At 44.0% G+C, this 21167-nt stretch overlaps 1 protein-coding gene across 7 annotated transcripts in view; it reads left to right on the top strand.

Moving 5' to 3' along the window:
• The window catches only part of KALRN (kalirin RhoGEF kinase), a 598446-nt gene that overhangs the window by 573021 nt on the left and 4258 nt on the right, over positions 1 to 21167 (top strand). For all 7 annotated transcript variants that reach the window (XM_042954425.1, XM_042954412.1, XM_042954414.1 and 4 more), the window contains 7 exons: positions 5521 to 5548; positions 6030 to 6201; positions 7777 to 7898; positions 8558 to 8689; positions 10302 to 10466; positions 12213 to 12291; positions 19691 to 19891. In XM_042954425.1, the coding sequence (XP_042810359.1) occupies positions 5521 to 5548; positions 6030 to 6201; positions 7777 to 7898; positions 8558 to 8689; positions 10302 to 10466; positions 12213 to 12291; positions 19691 to 19891 (899 nt within the window). The remainder of the gene's footprint in view (positions 1 to 5520; positions 5549 to 6029; positions 6202 to 7776; positions 7899 to 8557; positions 8690 to 10301; positions 10467 to 12212; positions 12292 to 19690; positions 19892 to 21167) is intronic.

Consider the following 21167-nt stretch of genomic DNA (forward strand, 5'->3'; position numbering starts at 1 on the left):
TCTCTCTCTAAAACTTAAAAAAAAAATTTAATTAAAAAAAATTAGAAACAAGAACCTGTTAAACCTCCAAACCAGAACTCATACCTAAATTTTTAAAAATTGGTTTTCTTATATCTATTCCAAATGTCCTTGCCTAAAATCATCTAAAATCCCTTCCCTTCCTCTTTTGAACAGAAATTCCCATGAAACAAGCACAAAAGGAATAGAAAAATGAGGCAGGCTATACAAATTCTGAGTTCATTCAAGGTAGTTGAGTTGAGCTTAGAACATCTGGTTTGAGTTTCTTTGGGCCATTTTGGTTCCTAAATACATGGTTTTGAACTGTGCTTTGTGACTGATGATGAGGGATTGAGAAAAATGGGGTGGGTGTGCTTTCCTTCTGGAGTCCATAGACACCTGGTTATCTAGACAAGGATTTTGTCCTCACTCTCAGGACATGGGGTCAGAATCTTGGGCATTGACTGGCAAGAAAAATAGGCTCAAGATTTCTTCAAAGCTCAGCTTCTTATTCAGTGCTGGTTGATTTTACCTATAACTCTTTCCCATTACCTTGCTGCCTTCCCATTTTGAAGACAATCAAGAAGACATTGGAATTCTCCCCAGAAGGAAGAAACTAGGTTGCCAGTGGACCACATTGTGGTGGTTCTTTTCTCCCTGAGGAGAAAGCGCTACCACCTGCCGCCCTCTGCTGTTCAAATAAAACCAGATTCCCAAGCAGCTCTTTGCCATGCTGTCTATACCAGCCTTGCCCTCTTGGATTTGGGTCTCCCAGAGAGAGAACATGTGCAGTGTATGCAACCGGGTCATCTTCCTCCGCTACCACATCCGTCTCGATTTCCATTCTCTCCTCTTTCCCATCTACCACTATCCATGAACTCTCAAACTGTTTCTAAGGAAGGAAAATGTGAGGTTTCAAGAAATATGTATAGCTTATGATGAACCCGTCTGGCCCCAGGGGCTGATACCTCACGTCTCTGACACCTTAGACAAGGTTGTCAGGAGGCCTAAATTCTAGTCTATTAATTGGGTGAGTTAATTTGATTCAGCAAATACTTGGTCTTCCACTATGTGCAAGATGCTATGTGCTACTGTCTTCAAAGGGTTCATGAGTCTGGTAGGATAATAGCATGCAGGGAAGATGTCGTGATAGACAGAAGCATGTGACCATATGTACCAGCCTCTGGAAGAGTGGGGAGGAGGAAAAGATCACTGTTGCCTAAATTTCAGGCAAGGACTGACTGATGAGATTGTAGAACTAGTCACATTCCAATTGATGGAAATAGGAAAACACTCCAAGTTCATGGCAAGACATTTTCTTAACTCCCTGCCCCCCCCCAAAATTAGGATCCCACCACTTTATTATTTATTTGTTTATGTACGTATGTATGTATTTTAGATTTGACAAATATCAACGGAGCTCTTATGTGCCAGATATTGTGCTAGGCTCTGAGGCAACAACAGTGAACAAGGCTCTTGCCTACATGGATCTTGCAGTCCATGGGGAGCCACAGACAAATACATAGACTGTTCCACTACCGTGTGAGAAGGCTGTCATGACCCTCCATACTGTACCAGTCCATGCTGCACATCGCTTAAAAGCAGAAAGAGGAAAAAGGAGGGAGGAATCTTCGATGGGCATAATCCAGGGTCAGAGTTAGAAAAAACATTAGCATGGATTTCAGCCAAGCTCTTGGTCCTTGCCGGAGGAGTTTAAATGGGAGGACTAGGTAGAAATGGGATGGAGAGCCAGGTTAGGGAGCAAAGGGAAGCAGGCCTTTGACATCAACGACAAAGTGTCACAATGCTTTCCCCAAGACCTTGCTTGTACATGGAATGGTAAGGTGGAAGGAGCCTTCTGTGACCTTACAGGCACTTCTCTGTCTCATCTGGAAATGGGAACAAATAACACCTGCTTGGCACATCCCCCCAGAGTTTTGGGTGAGCAAATGAAGGAGTTTGTGAAAAGTTTATGCCAATTATATAATACTACACAAATCACTGATGTTATTACCATTATGAGCAACACTTGGGCTGCCCAAGAGGCAGAGGAATGAACACTGATGCCTTCCACAAGCCTCTTCCAGATAGAGAACCTGCAAGGAAGCCTTGTTGGCAAGCTTTCTCTCCAACTTCCCCACCAAAGTTTACCTCCAAACTCGGAAGATTTGCTTTTTAAATAGTGCGTGTGTGTAACAATATACTAACCGCAGTTGGTATTGATGAGAGAGAGGAATAAGGCAGGAAATTCCCTAAGCAGTGATTTGGGGTGCTATTTTATAGACATACTGCCATAGTGCAGGTTTATGAAACCCCACTTAAAGTGTTATGATGTGGGAAAGTGCCATTTGCCCCTTCCAAGTGTCATTTGTCTCCTCGCTGGCACTCCTGGCATGCAATCACTGCCTTACTCCCTTGTGGATTCCCATCAGGATGGGAAATACAGGCCACTGGACAAACCTGGCCGCATTCCTGTATCGTTTCTACCCTAACTGACAGGGGAGGCGGGACGAGTGAGAAGGCTGTGCTCCGTGTCTGCTGCAGGCTGGGCGTTAACAGCAGCCAGGCACCATCCTGGACACTGTGCAGAGGTCTCTTAATTGCATCTTCCCCACCAGACTTTTGGCCTAACGAGGGTGGTGAGCATATCTGCTTCACTCCCTGCTGGCCACAACCAAGGAGCTGCTCAATAAATCTTCATCAAACAAATGAGTCCTTGTGTCAAACAAACTTCCAGGGGGGCACCATTATCCCCAATTTACAGCTAAAACTGAGGCCTAAGCTTCTTAAGAATGTTGTCCAAGGTAAGAGAGCACGTCTGGCTTGGGGTCTGGATTCTCTGTGCTCTGTCAGCTCCTGGAGTTTATATTCCGTCCTGCATGGAACGCCGCTAAGATCCTCCTCTCACAGAGGCAATGGATTTTATTGTTTTTAAATCATTTTCCAAAAAGCTTGCAACCCATCTGTGTTTGAAAACAGGCCCTAGTCAAATATTATTAGTAATATACCCTGAAGTAATTATTTTATAGATCTTAAGGACCTAGTGCCTCAATTCTTGGAACCAGTCCTCAATTCTTGGAAGAACTGAAATGAGGACACAGGTCAAATATTCATTCAAGCAGCATGTATTAAATTCCCATTTTGCAGCAGAACCCAGGCTAGGGGTCTGAGGACGTGCCCCTGTCCTTGAAGAACCTACAGTCTAATGGATCTGACTGTGCCTTTTTTTGTCCTTAAGAAAAAATTACAAAAGTGTAAGATACTAATTGCAGAATATTTGGAAAGCCCAGGTAAGAAGACAAAGAAAAAACTCACTACAAATTCAAACACTTCCTGACTCCCGAGGGTAGGGCCTCCGTCCTGCATATCTGTATCCATAAAACCTGGCACCAGCCTGGAGGAGGAGGAGGCCATGTTTTCTGAACGGGGAAAAGCCACCCTTGATCTCAACACCTTGTGATAAACATTGATAATATTTAGAAAATAGTCCTCATCTCCTTTTCTTTGTGAAGTGACTAGTGCAGGCATCATTCTTTGCATCCCCTAAGCCAGGTGGCCTCCGAGGCCTCCTTAGCCTTCTGCAAGTGATATGCTGCCACCTTCCCGCGTTCCCTGGCTGCAGCCCCCCCCCCCCCAGCCATGGCCCCGCGTCTCCTCACAAAGTGGGGGTCTCTCAAGGTGTGGGAAAAGCAGCTCCACCAAATGCCCTCACCTACCCCCGCCCCACCCCAGAAAAGCCTCAGAGGCAGGGAGTTGGTTTACCTGAGCCCAGTTCCCTTGGATAGAGCAACTTTCCTCCAGCCAGGCTGCATGTTGATTCACCTGCCACAACTTTCAAAACTCCGGATGCCTGGCCCAGGCCTGAGGCTTTTTCGTGCTGCTAAACCTGCCAGGGTTAAGGACTGCGAACCACTGATTTAAAGGAAGGCCAGGCGGTGGTATAGTGGCCTCTTGAGACTAGCAGAGGACACTGCAGTGGCCAGTCTCAACACACACAGCCCCAGGACGTGGCATTGCAAGAGTTTTCTGCAGCTCACTTCATGAAAAAGCTGGGTGGTATATGTGGGCAATTGGTTTGCAAACGGAAATCCAAAGGGGGGAGTAGCACCTTTGTTCCAAAGGGCCCATATGGATCCTGTATAAGGGAAGGACGGAAACTGTGTTCACTTATGACACGTGTTCACATAAATACAGGGAGATAAGTATGAATGACCCAGGGAGCCGTTTGTAAGACACGTGAGCTTTATGGCTTCATTAGGAAGGAAAGAAGACTTTTACAACAAACGCTTAAGAGAAAAGCCACTGTAACAGTAGGCTGCTTTGCAGAAGGGAGATGTTTAGAATTAGATAATCGTTCTTTACTTAAGTAGTCATTGAATACTTGTTATTGGTCAAGCACTGTGCTAAGCACTTGACATATGTTGCTCATCTAATCTTTGCAATAACACTTTGCAATAGGTATTATTTATCCCCATTTTATAGGGAAGCAAATTGATGTCATAAATCTTAAGTGGTTATCATAAAATCACATGAAACAAAAGAGGTGAGCCCCATCCTCTCTGACTCCAAAACCCATGTTTCGTTCACTCCGCCAAGCTTTTTATAACCTGGACCCACACAATTAGAGGTAAAACAAAAGATGGCAGAAAAATCAAGAAGGGATGACTTTTCAGCATGGCTAGTCAGCTGGAAGTCGATCTTTTGTGAAGATGCATGGGGTCACGAGGCAGCCTTTACAGTGTGTGTAAAGAATCCCCCCACCCCGCAGTGCCTCTGCCAACCAGCCATATGACCAGACAAGTCATTTAGTTGGCCTAAGTCCGGTTTTCTCACCTAAGCAGCAAAAAAAGGGCCAGAACCTCCAGGTCGGTGCTTTTCAATTTGGCCTATGGAAGCTTGGGCTATAGGAGGCCATGCTGGGGACAGGATGGACAGGTATGACCTCTCTTTCCCCTTCAACCAGACAAGCTCTGCATTTAACTGCTTGAAGAGAACTCTCTCCTGTTTGGGGGAAGGGGGTACATTTGGTAGGAAACCATTAGGCTAATGGTTAGTGGTTAAGGTCAATGACCATTCCAGTTCGATAAATGTCAGGTGCTCTGTTTTTGAAAATTTGTGATGCTGGGAGGAATCAGTGCCAACACATTGCTTGAGTGCATGTTGAAGGGGGGGGGCAGGCAGGGAGAATGACTTTTATGCATGTGACAGAGAGGAAGAGCAATAAGGAAGTAAAATGCAGGCAAGAGAGGCCAGCTGCAGCCAGAAGAGCTTTTGCGGTCATGATACACCTGCTTGGGACCCTGGGTCACCCAGAGGCACGTGAAGAAGCAGAGTAGAGAGGAAAGTAAAGCAGGTGCCCTGGGTTGTTACTGCAATAGTGATACAGTCACAAACAACAGAGGCTGGGCTCCTGGCTTCATCTCCCTAAATGGTGCTTCCTTTTTACTCAATAGGGTCAAAGTCTCCTGCTCTCTTTCAGTAGTTTAGGATTTAAGCAGTTTTCTGTCTCTTTGTGTTTTTCAGATCTTAAATCCAAATTTCATCCAAGAAGGTGAGTTAAAAAGTAGAACTGTGAACACGAGGATTGGCTAAATAAATTGTGGCAAATCCAGCAGTGAGGTAGAGGCTGTAAATATTGGTGATGTCATTCTGTGCTATGGACAAGAAAAGGTGTTTAGAATAAACTGTTGAGGTAGAAAAGACTACAATTTGCCATATGTATAATTCGTGTAATAAAAAGTGTGTTGATAAAAGCCAAAAAGACATACACCAAGATGCTCACGGTTGTTAATGTCTGTATCAGGACATCATGGAGCTTTTCATTCTTTCTATTTATCTGTACTTCCTAATTTTCTACAATAAACATTTATTACTTTTAAATACTTGTTAATGGGACATGGATGATTGAGCAACATAAGCTGAAGGATATTTGAATCGTTACACGTGGGTAGGGAATGAGAGGGTTGTGTTGTAAAATGGCTGTGTATTCTGTTTATTCTAAATGATGTGAATTTATGTCAATTTGACCACAGTGGCCCCAGAATTCCTTGTGCCCTTAGTGGATGTGACCTGCTTGCTTGGGGACACAGTGACATTGCAGTGCAAAGTCTGTGGGCGGCCGAAGCCCACCATCACCTGGAAGGGTCCAGACCAGAACATTCTTGACACCGACAACAGCTCGGCCACATACACCGTCTCCTCCTGGTAAGCTGATCGCCCTGCATCGACACTCCCAGCTCCTTGGTGCAACTCCCATGCTGGTTACTTAGTCTCTCCAAGAGAACAGCTGCCCTGGGTCCTATTCTAGCACAAATACTTGGCATTGATTAGGAGAGAAATTGAGTCAACAGTGTACCCAGGGCTGGGAGATTTAGGTATGGCCTCCACCGCTCACTACAACCTGCCATGGAGCCTGTCAAACATCTGGCTGATGGCCAGCACACAGCCACATGCTGCTCAACATCACGTAGACATGGCTTAACAAATGAGAACAGTTTGGAAAGACTGCATTCTGGACCCACATTCAATAAATTAAAATGTAAAACTTTATATGTCAGGTCAACCATAAACCATACCTTCAAAGAGCTCTGGCAGTCACTGACTTACATTCACCCAGTTGATCTTTCCCAAAAGGATCCCCAAGAGAATCTCTATGTTAGTGGAAATGGCAAAGCCCCAGACTTGTGGAAGCAATGTGGGTCTCCCATCCCAACATCCCAGTGTTCTTTGTGCCCCTCAGGATCCTGTGAAACAGTGATCTATTTAATTCCTTCAATAACCTAAGAATAATTTTCTTAGAAGAATAAAAAAAAAAAGACTTGCTCCAAAATATGCAATGCTAAACAGAAAATCTAGCCATAAACATGCTTCCACACAGAAAGGCTGTTTAACAAAACCTAGTTGACTGCCTCCCAATCATTGTGTTAGCATTTATTGCTACTAATGATGAACTTTATTGTGCACTACCCTTTACAGTGGACATGCAGTAACAAGCCCTAAGTGCTTAAACATTTATCAAAGAATCATTTAGAATCAAACTCCTATCCATTAACTTAATTTTTGTGCATATGAAATGGTATTTCCAGCAAAGATGGCAAGGGCTGGCCAAGCCCTAAGATTAGGGGGCCCAAGGAATTTAGTGTAAGAGCCAGTGCTTGGTGAGGATCCTGAAGACCAGCAGACTCCGTATGTCTCAGCTGGAGGGAGGGAGCGGGGTTGAACATGACTGCTGCATTTCACTCTTCCTGAGCAGTGCTATCCCTTGTGACTGGGACTACTAGGGAAGTTAGCATTTAGTAGAGGAATTTGCCCTTTACTTAATTCACTTAATTGTTTTGAGGGTCCCATATGTAGAATTTGAAATACTTAAACATTTTCATTCTTCAGTCTATTTTCTTGTATGACTTATTATTGATGTGTGACACTGAGAATATTTTAGGACAGTTACTCATAGTAATAAGGCTAGTAATATTGTATAGGGCTTTATATATTTCAAACCCTGCTCTAATTCTTATCTCATTTTACTTCTTTTCTATCCCTACGCCCCATATACAACAAACATGAGAGTTGGGGGTGACAAGAATTCCCCCCCCCATAAGGAAATGGGAATATAGAAAAATAAGGTGATCACCCAAGGTGTGTAGGAAAATAACAGAGCTGGGATGAGACCTTGAGCCTGAGGATTCAGCTCAGCACACCTTGTGCCCACCCTGGGGATTTTACCCATCAGTCAATTGACTCATTATTGGAGTCTGAAGAGCATCCTTTTGGTGTCTCTAGTGATTCTGGGGAAATCACCCTGAAGATCTGCAATCTGATGCCCCAAGACAGTGGGATTTATACCTGCATAGCAACGAACGACCATGGCACCACATCTACGTCTGCTACAGTTAAAGTGCAAGGTACAGGGTCTTTGTTAGTCAAACCCTTTTTATACTTTTAAGATATTTTTTATGGTGAAATACATATAACATAAAATCTATCGTCTGCACCAATGTTAACTGTACATTCTGTAATGTTAAGTACATTCATATTGTTGTGCAACCTATCTCTAGAACTCTTTTCATCTTGCAAAACTAAGGTCTATATCCATTAAGCAACAGCTCCCCAACCCCCCTCCCCACTGCCCCTGGCAACCACCATTCTACTTTTTCTCTCTCTGAGTTTGTGTTAATCGAATATTTTACGTGGACATTACAAGGGTTCCCTGCAACCTGGGGAAGAAGAGGTCCATTGTGAAATTCCAAAGTAAAGGTCTAGCAAATGGAAGAGAAGGCGTCTTCGCTAAGAGCTATCTGTGGTCCCCCATAACTTCCCGTATCGTTCCCTGGCCAAGCTCTAACTCCAGTGTGCAGTCTTTAGCCCAAGGAAGAAGTTCTAACCCCAAAGTGTATCTCCCAGGCTTCCCCAGGGCCTGAAGAGAGGTGTGCCACTTGGTAGAAAAGACCTTGGAAAAATTTGAGACACGGGGAAGGTAATGTTTCCTGGGTAACTTTCAACCTTAGTGTAAAGTGCCAAGTTCTGCAGAAATAGCACTTGACCGTAATTTCTGTCCCCAAAGGTGTTCCAGCAGCCCCTAACCGCCCCATTGCCCAGGAGAGAAGCTGCACTTCTGTGATTCTCCGCTGGCTGCCTCCCTCCAGCACTGGGAACTGCACTATTTCTGGTTACACCGTGGAGTACCGGGAGGAAGGTACGCTCGCTCCCCTGCCCTTCTGTTTCTTCCTTCTCTTCCTCGAAAGGAGATCCTTCAGAGTCATGAACTACTTGCCTTCATGCCTTTCATTAGCTGTCCCTTCTTGTGTCTTCCAACTCAGCACAAGGACCTCAGCTCCAGGCCACAGCCGCCTCCTGCTCTCCAACTTCGCCCAAGGGCTGATGACTCTTGGCAAGTTTCAAAGTGCCTTCGCGTGCACTTTTGTCCTCTACAAGCCTAATCACCCAGACAGGAGCAGTCAGGCCCGTTTTACACATGAGGAGGCTAAGGCCTGAAGAAAGTTGAGGAACACGGAGGCAGGAGTTAGTAAGAGACAGGCCTGGCATTAAACCCAGGTATCAAGTTTGCTAATTTGTGACCTTTCTCCCAGAGTAATAACTAGGGTAGCATGAGCAGAGCTTTACCCCCATCCCCAGATAAAATTTAGAGATTTTATATATATATAGCATATGTATATGTGTGTGTGTATATATATATATATATATATAGCATATGTATATATATATAGCATATGTTATATATATATCATATATTTTGTGTGATATTTAAATTTTATATATATATATACACATATGTATAATGATTTTTTAAAAACTGTTCATTTTTTAATTTTGTTACATTTACGTGCTAAGGACACATGCATTAGTTCAGCAGTTAGAAACACCTAAACCTGTCACCTATTATCAAGAAGAATTAGTTAAATAAGAAGCTTCCAGGTAGCTCTAGTTGTTAACACATCTCTGAACCACATAATGAATTACAGAACTGAATTTCAAACAACTGCTTGCTGTGGCCAGAGCCTAAATCATTTGTGTTACTCACCATTACTCGTAGTTTTTTAACTCTTCTTTCTTCTACCAAACAGGCCCTGTGCAGTTACAGAGCTGTTCATTTCTGCATCTTTCTGAAGCTGTTCACTCTTGGGTCTCCCCACTCAGCAGAGAGGTGTTCGTGCTGAGCTGGGAGACATGTCTCACAAAAGCTTGCACTTAGTTCCGCGCTGTTGGGTTCATAGTTCATCTTATTAACACAGTTCTCTTGAGAAAATCACTTCCTCTTTCTGAGCCTCTATTTCTTCACGTATAAAGTGAGATCTGTGTTCCCAACCTCACCGGTTTCTGGAGATTTAAGTGCGAAAGTTAAATGAGAGAATCCTGGGAAGACGCCTTCTGCGGTATTTTACATGTATGGCGTGCTCAAGGCATGTTCACTTCTATTTTGTTTCCATTTCCAAATGTGTATTTTCTCTCATTTTGTTATTTATATTTTTATGCCTTATTAAGAATTTGCCACACGTCCTTCTGTCAATTCTGTATGATCTACATCTTTTCCTTCTCGCACATACACATTTGGAAATGACCAGAACCCCTAGGCCAGCTGCTTCCACACCCCCCCATGATATACGCAGTCATTTAGGAAACTGAGCCCTAACCTGCCACCGTTGGCCCACAGGCTTTCAGAGCCCACATTGTAACCCCTTGAATGGAACAGAATGTGTCAGCTTTCCTTTCTTTGTTTGCTGAAGGTCTTTGAAACAATGTCCCTCTGGCGTTTTCTTCTTTCCCTCTCCTTGGAAATTGTGTGCTAGGTTCCCAGGCCTGGCAGCAGTCTGTAGCTTCGACCTTGGACACTTACCTCGTCATCGAAGACCTCAGCCCTGGGAGTCCTTATCAGTTCAGAGTCAGCGCCAGTAACCCCTGGGGGATCAGCCTTCCCAGCGAGCCCTCAGAGTTTGTGCGACTCCCAGAGTACGGTGAGTCCCAGCCATGCCCAGCAGCCCTGGTGGAGGCAAGGCACCTGGCCAGCTGTCACACACTCACTGGTGCCAGCCACCCTGCGGGAGGTAACCTGGATTGTCCAGTGTCTTCAGTCAAGTAACATTTCAGAAACCTGATGAAAAGTGTGATTTCAACCATTTTGGAGCAAAAGTGTGGTCTGCCACCAGTGTCTGCCCTGGGCCTGCCAGGGTCCCTGGACACCCGCATGTGTCTCCAGGAACAGAGAGGGGTGAGAAGGAGTCATGAGTCATATGGATGCTGCCCCTTTTCCTGGATGGGAACACCAACCCTCCTCTCCCTGGGAACCCCTGTCAGGCCTAAGTGTGCCTCCCAGCATCAGACACAGCCCCACTCACCAATTTAAACTGGGGAGAGGAAAGCAACCTGGTTGAAGGATTGGAATCAGAATGACTATTCGATAGTTTCCCCACCCCTAGCCTTCCCACAATGTCTTACTTCAAAATGGACACATTTTTATGTGGATGTGTTGGATGATGAAGATGTATCCATAGCTACACATGAGTATTTCACAAATGTGGTTCTCGTTTTGGCCCCCCATTCACTGTCTCACCAAGCCGCTTTGGTCCCAAGAACATTTGAAAGAGGACACTTGCTAGCCCAAAGAAATCTCCAAGTGGTGAGGTATTCCGTGGTGCAAAGGGGTGGGGAGTGTGTTGGGGTGGAGGAGGAGGCCACCACACTGAGAAGGCAAGAAACCCGTGTCTCTCCAGAGTCAGAGAATCCCAGAGTACCCAGGGGGCTTCAGAAACCCTCTAGGGCCCTTGGCTATAGCCCAGCCCCCAGCTGAGTCTGGAAGTGTTCCCCAGTGCGTCCTCAGGGGCTAAGCTCCCTCCCAGTCACCCTGCTCCCTAAGACCCATGACTCACTGGGAAACCTGGGCCCTGGGTCTCTATTGTGTCAGAATTCAATGTAGGTAAGGCACCTGAACCTCAGCCCAGCTGTGGTCAGAAGACCCACACTGCGGGGGTGGTCCTCTCCTGTGGAGCTACTAACTAAATTCTGTCACGTTTCACTTCTTGTGAGCCTTGTTCCCCAGGGACAACACAAATACATACTGGTGTGCATGCGTGCATGCGTGTATGTGCATGTGTGCATGTGTGCGTTTAAATTATTGCCAGAGAATGAACACCTCTTAAGGTAATACTGCCACATTCTGCTCAGGCACGTATTTTGGGTTAAGCTAAATCATTCAGCATTCAGTATACCAGATAGGCTCGTTAATGTCTGAGGACAGCAGGGTGAGAGAGAGCAGTAGTTAGGGTATTTCCAGCACATTCCTCTCCTTTCCTCCTCTGGGCCTTGTAACTCTTCCCTTCTCCTCTGCTGCCTTCACCCTCAGCCCTGATTCTCACTGGCTTTTCTAGGCCTTCCATGTGTTTCTCTCTCTGTCTCTTTTAATTTTTTCTACCAAATTTCTATTTTTAAAATATCCAGAGGTTGTGTCTCTGATTGTCCCAAGTTTTCTTTTGTTTATGTAGATGGCACAGGGAGGGGGAGTCTGCCTCTGTCATGTCAGTTTCCCCTGGGATGATATTTTTAAAAATAACATTTCAGAGAATCCTGGCCTTTTCCCACTGAGCTAGACTCCGTATTTGGCCATGAGAATTGCTTTGGGGCAAGGCGGGAGCTTTTCTGTCAACCTTTTCTTTATTCTTACATGACTTCCTCAGTGTCATAAATGGATTCTCTCTCTTCCAAAGATGCTGCTGCTGATGGTGCCACCATTTCTTGGAAGGATAATTTTGATTCAGCTTATACTGAGCTGAATGAAATTGGAAGGTAACGACCCCATTTTCTATTCCTTCATGAGCACTTAACAACATCACATCCGAATAATGACTTGCTTTTACCGTTTGTTTCTTTTCCTCCGTGTACTCTCTCTATAGTAAGAAAACGCTAGAATATTTATGTGTACTTTTATTGCCCTTTTTTTAACTTTTTACATTGGAGGCCTCGCTCATCAACTATCAGCCTTTCTTCTGTTCTAATATAAGAATTTAAAGCTCAGCCTTTTCTTTAAGGTGCAATTTTAACTACCTCCCCTGAGTTCTGGTATGTGGCAGTTTCATTATCATTCAGTTCAACCATGATTATTTTCTTTGACCTAATCATAATAGAAATATTTTAAGTTTTTCAACTGTAGGGGCTCCATCGGTTAAGCTTCCGACTTCAGCTTAGGTCGTGATCTCGAGGTCCATGAGTTCGAGCCCCACGTCATGCTCTGTGCTGACAGCTCAGAGCCTGGGGCCTGCTTCAGATTCTGTGTCTCCCTCTCTCTCTGCTCCTCTCCTGCTCATGCGCTCTCTCTCTCTCTCTCTCTCTCTCTCTCTCAAAAATAAATAAATAAATAAATATCCTTTAAAAAGTCAATTTTTCAGCTGTATGAGAGTTTTACAAACTATCTACTTGTCACTGATTTCTAACTTAATTACACTGTGGTTGAAGAACTTGATTTATATGACACCGATGCTGATTTTTGTTGGGACTTCATTTATAAGCAGTACATGGTCAGTTTTTGTTAAAAGTTCCATGTGTTCCTGGGAAGAAGGTATAATCACTAATTTTTGGTACAGGTTTCCATTCTTGTCCATGTTTCAAGCACAAGTGCATTGTTTCATGGATGTTTTCAATCCAGTGCCCCCTACATGCACACACGCGCGCACACACACACACACACCTCTGTCTCTGTCTCTTTCTCTCTGTCTCCGTCTCTCTCTCTCGCTCTGTTTCTGTCTCTTTCTTTTGGTTAGAAAAGTATGCCCCCAAAAGTAAAAAAGATAAAAATATAACTTTTAACAAAATAATGAAAAAACTTTATCACCTGGCCCACAAAATAGTTGATGGGCCGAAACGAAAAGGGGGCTCGTCTCTAGATGTGCATCAGTTTGCACGTGGTCTAGGTGAGAGGGTAGGTAGCACTGGCAAGTCTCCCACTCCCTGAATGTGTAAATAAAAGAGCACCCACAAACAATGGGCCATTAGCATCTTCTCCATCTCTGATTGACGTCTCTCAATGAAGCATAAAATTTCCTAAGTGAGGTGGTTGCGACAGAGGTTGTGGAGAGAGCCAAAATGCTTATTATTCCCATTTCTTAGACAGGATTTAAATGTAATTCACTGCCTTTCATTACAGCGCTTTTCGTCAAAAACCAACTTTATCTCTGGGCGCCTGGGTGGCTCAGTCGGTTGAGCGTCTGACTCTTGATAAGGGGCTCAGGTCATGATGCCAGTGTGGTGGGATTGAGCCCCACATCAAGTTCTGTGCTGAGCGTGGAGCCTGCTTGAAATTCCCTCTCTTTCTCTAAAAAACACACAAACAAGCAAACAAAAAACAACAACAACTTTAGCTCAGCTTTCTCTCTTCTTTGTACGGCCAGAGGGGCAGGGAAGGGCCAATGGAAATTTCCAAGGTGATAATGATGGTGCTTATTGAGTTTCTGCAGTGTTCCAAATACTATGCAGGTATTATACAAAAGGTATTAAATCTAATCCTTATAACACGTGAGGTGTAGTGTTTGAGTAGATTTCCAGGAAAGGAACTCAGGCTTCGGGAGGTAAGTAACTTTTTCAAGGTCCTACAACTAGGAAGTAGAGAGCCAGGATTCCAGCCCTGGGCTACCCAATTCTTAAGCCTGTGTTTGTTTTACTAGCATATGTGGTTTCTCATTGTAGAAATTTTTGTCGAAAATAAGCTCTAGCAATTGAAATCTAGTTTGCCGCATTATATAAGTTTGTGAAGCTAGGCATGACTCCAGTAGTGAATCCCCACCTGGTTCTTTTTTTTTTTTTTAATTTTTGTTTGTTTGTTTGTTGAGAGAGAGAGAGAATGAGTGCTCACAAGCAGGGGAGAGGCAGAGAGAAAGGGAGACAGAGGATCTGAAGCAGGCTCTGCACTGACAGTAGAGAACCTGATGCAGGGCTCAAACTCATGAACGGTGAGATCATGACCTGAGCTGAAGTCAGACACTTAACAGACTGAGCCACCCAAGTGCCCCTCCCCACCTGGTTCTAAGTGAAACTGGTGGCATCACCTGGATGTACCAGTGAATTCCTTCCCGAGAGATGCATTTACTGTTGATAGCCACGGGCTAAGGCATGTTTTACCTGGAAGAGATGGATGCTTTCATATTTCCTGAAGGGGAGATCAAGTTTCTGATTTGTTCAAAGCAATCAGTGTTTTATGAAAAAAAAATCTCATCTCCAACAATCTGAAGTTTTGCCTCTCTTCCAAGTATAGTCCTCATGGTTTCAGGAGATCCTTTAAAAATGCTGTATGTTAACAGAAAGGAAATGAAACATGTAGATACTTACATGAAACACATGAAAGGTATTTGTGGGCCATAGAAGTGAGTCAACTTTCTCCATCACACCTAAACCTAGAATTCTAGGCTTCTATGACTATCTTGTTAAAAATAATTCTCTGGTGGGGTGCCTGGGTGTCTCAGTCGATTAAGCATTCGACTTCAGCTCAGGTCATGATCTCATGGTTCGTGAGTTCGAGCCCCGCATCGAGCTCTGTGCTGACAGCTCAGAGCCTGGAGCCTGCTTGGGATTCCGTGTCCCCCACTCTCTCTCTGCCCCTCCCCCACTCACATTCTGTCTCTCTCTCTCTCTGTCTCTCAAAAATGAATAAACATTTAAAAACTAGTTCTCTGGTAATAAGATATTATAAAAACCATGGTGCAGAAAGAAATATCTTCTCTGCTAAAGTCCATCTGAAGGAAAGAGCACTTGAGCATAGCACGGTTAGCTGGAAATAAACTAGATGGGCACCTCTATAATATAAAGAAGTCAGAGATTTATCCCTGGGAATGCTGACTGGTTACCTGCACAGGATCCAACAAGGTAGCAGGGCCAGGTCTCCAGGTAAGGAAGGCAAGTTGAACAGAGCCATCAGTTTTCCCTCCCTCCCGAGACTTCACCGAATCTGCACTAAAGGACTTTTTCGAATCAGGCACATGAGGATGAAGACACTGGACGAAGAGACAACAATAATAACAGGTTAGAGGGAGAAAACAAGTGACAGAGTGACAAATGACCTAGCACTCAATCCGAGTCAGTCGTGGGGTCAAGTGAGAGGCAGTGCAACTTTTGCAGCAGAATTCCCCCAAAGGCTCGGGTACTGGCAGCACAAGTACTTCTGCAAATCGGTGTAAAGAGGATACTGAAACTGGAGGGTTGGCTGAAACTCTGTGTGAGAGGCTGCGGCTCCAGATCTCCAAATTGTCCTTCCCCATCCAGGAAGATGCCGGAGGCTCATTCTCTAGACAAGGTAAAAGAAAGTGTCTTTGTTCTCAGGGACACCGGCACAGCTGGGAGCAGCAGAACCTGACTGCAAGTGGACCAGTTATGAGACCAAATCCTTGCTTGGATAACTCAGGACCCCAGCTCTCTTAGCCAGTGGGCTCCAGAAGTGGATAACCGGGGCTTCACCACTAGGCAGGGAGGAGGAGGATCTTTCTCTGGGAAATCTGACCAGCCCAAGAGGAAAGTCTTAAAGATACTGTCTTCGGAGCTTTCCCAAACAGTCCACTCAGATCACCCTACTGTGAAGGTCGAGTTGACAGACACCACACCCCTGATCAGAGCTTGCAAACAGCTGTTTAGTCCCCAACTTTTAGAATGAGCCAACCCCCAGTGCCGGCCAGGACAGAGTAAGCCCAGGGTAGCCTATCCCACTGATGACGACCAGAAGCCCTGGACAAAATCCAAAATAGCAACTACCTCAGGATTCTGTAAGTCAATAACATGGAGAATGGGGAACCAAGTTAAAACTTGAAGAAAGTCAAGGATTGTAGCAGAGAGTTCTCTGGTTTGTTTGTTGGGCTTTAGCCCAAGCGTGGGTCAAAGCAGGGAACTGGGCAGCATGCACAGGGTGCAACTCCAAAAGAAACCCATCTTTCTGGCCAAAAGACAGGAAAAGAGGTCCCTTTGAGCTGAAGAGAGCAGGAAAATGCTTTTCCCTCCCTCCCTTCTTTCACTATGTTACTCCAAGCCAGAGGCTAAAACTCTGAGGGAATCCCATCCACAAAAATGGGCCCTTGGGAGCCAAAGAATGAGTGGGAAATCTCAGTGAAGAGATAGCTAAAGGAGATCCCCTAATTCTGTGCATGGAACAACACAAATCCCAGGCCACGTTCAAGCTGTGCACGGATAGAACATATCCACAGAAGCAGAGCAAGGCTCTGAGAATGGAACTGTGATAAAAAACACCGCTCAGTCACACTGCGGTGACTTCTTAGTCCCAGACTAATCTTTGAGTGGTGCTCATAAGGGACACACTTTGTCAGAAATGATGATTGAATTCTATCACAAGGAAAATAGTCATAGTTTACTGGAGCTTCATCTGTGAATAGCCCTGATCTAGTCGCAAGAATGGAAACACTGAATATTGATTAAGGTGTCATTCTGTTGGGGGCGCCTGGGTGGCTCAGTTGGTTGAGCATCTGGCTTTGGCTCAGGTCATGATCTGATGGTTAGCACGTTCAAGCCCCATGTCAGGCTCAGTGCTGACAGCTAGGAGCCTGGAACCTGCTTCAGAGTCTGTGTCTCCCTCCCTCTCTCTCTGCTCCTCCCCTACTCACACTGTGTGTGTGTGTCTCTCTCTCTCTCAAAAATAAATAAACATTAAAAAAAAATTTTTAATATTCTGTTGAGAGGACAGGGGATGGGAAAAGTGGTCACGTGCTGGGGACAGGGAGGGAGAGAGACTAATATCTCACTCCCCATGGTAGGTATCAGCAGATTACAATGAAGACTGAAACACTAAGAAGTAGCCACACAAACATAGACTACCTGAATAATCAGCTAAATATAACTAACTGCTATATTAAACTGCCTCTAGTGTAAGGGAAAATGGGGGTGGGGGTAGGAGAATGGGATACTATTAGTTTTAATAAGAAAACTTGTTAAAGCTAATTGACTTTTTAAATCATGGGGATGCATAACTCAGATAAACACACATGTTTTTTGTTTTTTTTTTTTTAAATTAAGGTGTAGCGGGGGCAGCACCTGGGTGGCTCAGTCGGTTAAGTATCTAATTCTTGATTTCGGCTTAGGTCATGATCTCATGGTTTGTGCGAGCCCCATGTTGGGCTCTGCGCCTGCTTGGGATTCTCTCTCTCCTCTCCCTGTCTGCCCCTCCCCACCTCAAAATAAATAAATAAACTTTTTTTTTAAGTGTCCAATTCTTGATCTCAGCTCAGTTCATGATCTAATGGTTCATGGGATTGCCCCCACCCCCACCCCGTCCCATCAGACTCTTTGGGATCCTCTCTCTCCCTCTCTCTCTGTGCCCCTCCCCACTCAAAATAAATTAATTTAAAAATTTAAGGTACAGCAGTACCTCAACATGACCACTTAGTTCAGGAGAGTTCTCCCCAATATTCAATTGTTCTCATGCATCTGAAGTCCTCTGGAAGGAGTGACCTCTAATAATCAAACAAAAGAATGCTGTTAAAAACCAGAATGGAGGGGCACGCACTTGGCTGGCTCAGTTGATATATTATGCAACTCTTGATCTGGGGATCATGACTTCAAGCCTCATGTTAGGCATAGAGACTACTTTAAAAAATACAAAAATGGCAATTTTTTTTTAGAATGGCAATTTATTAATTTATGATGTAGAATAGAGCTGCCAGTTTGACCAAATATTTGCTTACTATGCAAGAAGAATAATGTCTGCTATTTAATAGGCATTCAATTAATATTTACCTAATATGTGCTTTATTTATTAGCACATTATTTCTTTTGTGAAAATCTATGGTGGAAAAACACTTATTGTCAGAAAATCACTTGGTGAGCACAGAGTCAGGTCAAGGAGTCAGTTGGACAATCTTCATGGTGGTGTCGGATACATACATTTCCTCTAGAGGAATGGACTGCTCTTTGGACCATTGACTTCTCTACTCGTGGGTTAGGGTGCCTCAGGGGCAGGCCTAGGATGGCACTGTCTTGTCACCTCTTTGACTCTCCCTTTCTCTGACCAGTTGTTGGTAAGTTCCCTCTTCTTCCCGTTCTTACTACATCCTATTGGGCTACTGCTGAGTCTGGAAACCATTCTATTTTAGATGTGGCAAATTTTGTTAGATGTGAAAATGGCATGGTGGTTATACATTTTTTTATGTTTATTTATTTTTGAGAGAGCACAAGCGGAGGAGGGACAGAGAGAGGAGAACAGAGTATCTGAAGCAGTCTCTGTGCTGACACAGTGAGCCCGATGTGGGGCTCAAACCCAGGAATTGTGAGATCATGACCTGAGCTGAAGCCAGAAGCTCAACCTACTGAGCGCCCCAGGGCCCTGGTGGTTGTACATTTTTAAGTATTCTTGTCAATCAGAGATGCAAACTCAAGAATTACTGAATTAAATAACATGATATCTGGATTTTGCTTAAAATACTACAGAAAAAAAGGCAAGAGTGGGAAAGGAATAGATGAAATGAGGTTGGCAAAATGTTGACAATTAATGAAGCTGGCTTCTGGGTGCACAGATCTGTTATACTATTCTTTCTACTTGTGTGTGCATTAGAAAGTTTCCATAACACCAAGATAATAAAAATAAAATTAAATTTAAAAATTGACTCTTTATTTTTTTAATGCTTTTATTCATTTATTAGTGAGAGAGTGAGAGAGAGCACACACACTCCCGTGAACCGTGAGACCATGACCTGAGCCAAAGTTGGACGCTTAACTGACTGAGCCAGCCATCCACCCCAAAAATGACTCTTTAAAAATGTTTTTGAAATTATCACAGACTAGAATTCCTCCTTCTTTAACATTACTATTGTTGTATTTTATATAAATATACTCTGCTTGGAAAATTGAACCTGTGGGACATCTGGGTGGCTCAGTCGATAGAACGTCCAACTCTTGATTTCAGCTCAGGTCATGACCCCAGTGTTGTGAGATCGAGCCCCGCATAGGCCTCCACACTGACAGTGAGGAGCCTGCTTGGGATTCTCTCACTCCCTCTCCCTCTGTCCCTCCCCTGCTTGTGCTCTCTCTCTCTCAAAATAAGTAAATAAACTTTAAAAAATATTAAAATATAGAAAAGGTAGGATTCCTAATAAGATGCTACTGTCTAACCACTTCAGATAAAAATTTACACACCCTTGAATAAAATAATACCTAATTGATCAATGAAGCTTGGCAAAACGCTTTCTTCCCTTTCGCTTTCCAGAGGCCGTTTCTCCATTGTAAAGAAATGCATTCACAAAGCTACCCGCAAGGATGTCGCTGTGAAATTTGTTAGCAAAAAAATGAAGAAAAAAGAGCAGGCCGCCCACGAGGCTGCCCTACTTCAGCACCTGCAGCACCCCCAGTACATCACTCTCCATGACACTTATGAGTCCCCCACATCCTACATCCTGATTTTGGAACTGTAAGTACAGGTGTCTCTTAGTGGTCCCCAGCTGTCTGGGGTCTGGGTCATTTATTGTCCACTGGAACATTTTATGCAACGTCTTATAGTGTACAAAGTGTTGTAAGTAACATGCATTCTCCCATCCATTTATAAAAATGCGGTTCCCATTTATAGATTAGAGAAAATCAAGGATAAGGAAGGTCCTTACAACTAGGGGATGGAGAAACTGGGACTTGAACCCATATCTCTCCCACTCTGATTCTGATGTGCTTTCTATTATGGACTCTGGGGCTGGGCAGGAGTTTAGGAAAAGCTTCTTGACAATAGGGGGCAGAGCTGAGATGAAAGAGGGGTTTGTGCATCAATTTACTGCCATGGCATGGTCTACCACCCAAGAAATTCTTATAACGTGGACACTTGCCTTGAAAATAGTCTACTCATTCCAGATTTTCTAGGAATTCAGGCAACCATATACTTAGCTCCAGAATACATCAAATAAAGCACATTCTCCCCACTGCTACCCCAAGCTAAGGATGGAGATCATGCTCTGTGGTTTACAGAGATCTAACAGAGGCTAAAGAGAACAAAGTCCTTTCAGAAGTATTGAGCCCTCCCAGCAATGTTATCAGATGGTTGCTGATGACCTGGCACCCAACACCAGTGCTGTGTATGGCTCCACATGAGCCTGTGTTCAGAAGAGAAGTGTCTTCACTTACAGCTTTTCAGGTGCCATTTTAGTGTTGCTCTTATGTGCTTGTTCGTCTAGGTGTTTGTGTATGAAGGCCTTTAGAAGCAATAACTTATAAATTTATTTATGAAAAAAAGACAGCCAAAAGACAAACCTCTTTGGCTACATTTTTTGATTGGTTGCCAAGAAACAAGAGAAGACAAAACCAACTCTATTAATACTTGTAATTCTTGTTTGATACTTTATATAGCTGTGTAGTCGCTGGTCAATTGTCACTTTGGACTTAACAAATGATACTTACAAACAGTCTTCTGGAACCTAACGTTTTGTTGGGACAGCTTCCTAATTCACTTCTGTTGGCAGTGAACTATTTTCATTTGCAGGTGACAATGTGTTGTACCCAGGTAACAATAAAAGATATTATCACTCGCATATCAAAGTAGTACGACTGACTCAGAAACTTGGCCTCTTCAGATTCACTAACCGTCATTCCAAGGGAAGGTGCTGTTTACCAGGCTGCCACAGTGCAATGGAAGCAAACCATTCTTGGAGTAAAGATCCTGGGCTCTAATCCCCTCTCTGTGATTTGGGGCAAGATCTTTAGAT

The sequence above is a fragment of the Panthera leo genome, chromosome C2 (genome assembly GCF_018350215.1).
Source record: "Panthera leo isolate Ple1 chromosome C2, P.leo_Ple1_pat1.1, whole genome shotgun sequence".
In the NCBI taxonomy this organism is placed as follows: Eukaryota; Metazoa; Chordata; class Mammalia; order Carnivora; family Felidae; genus Panthera; species Panthera leo.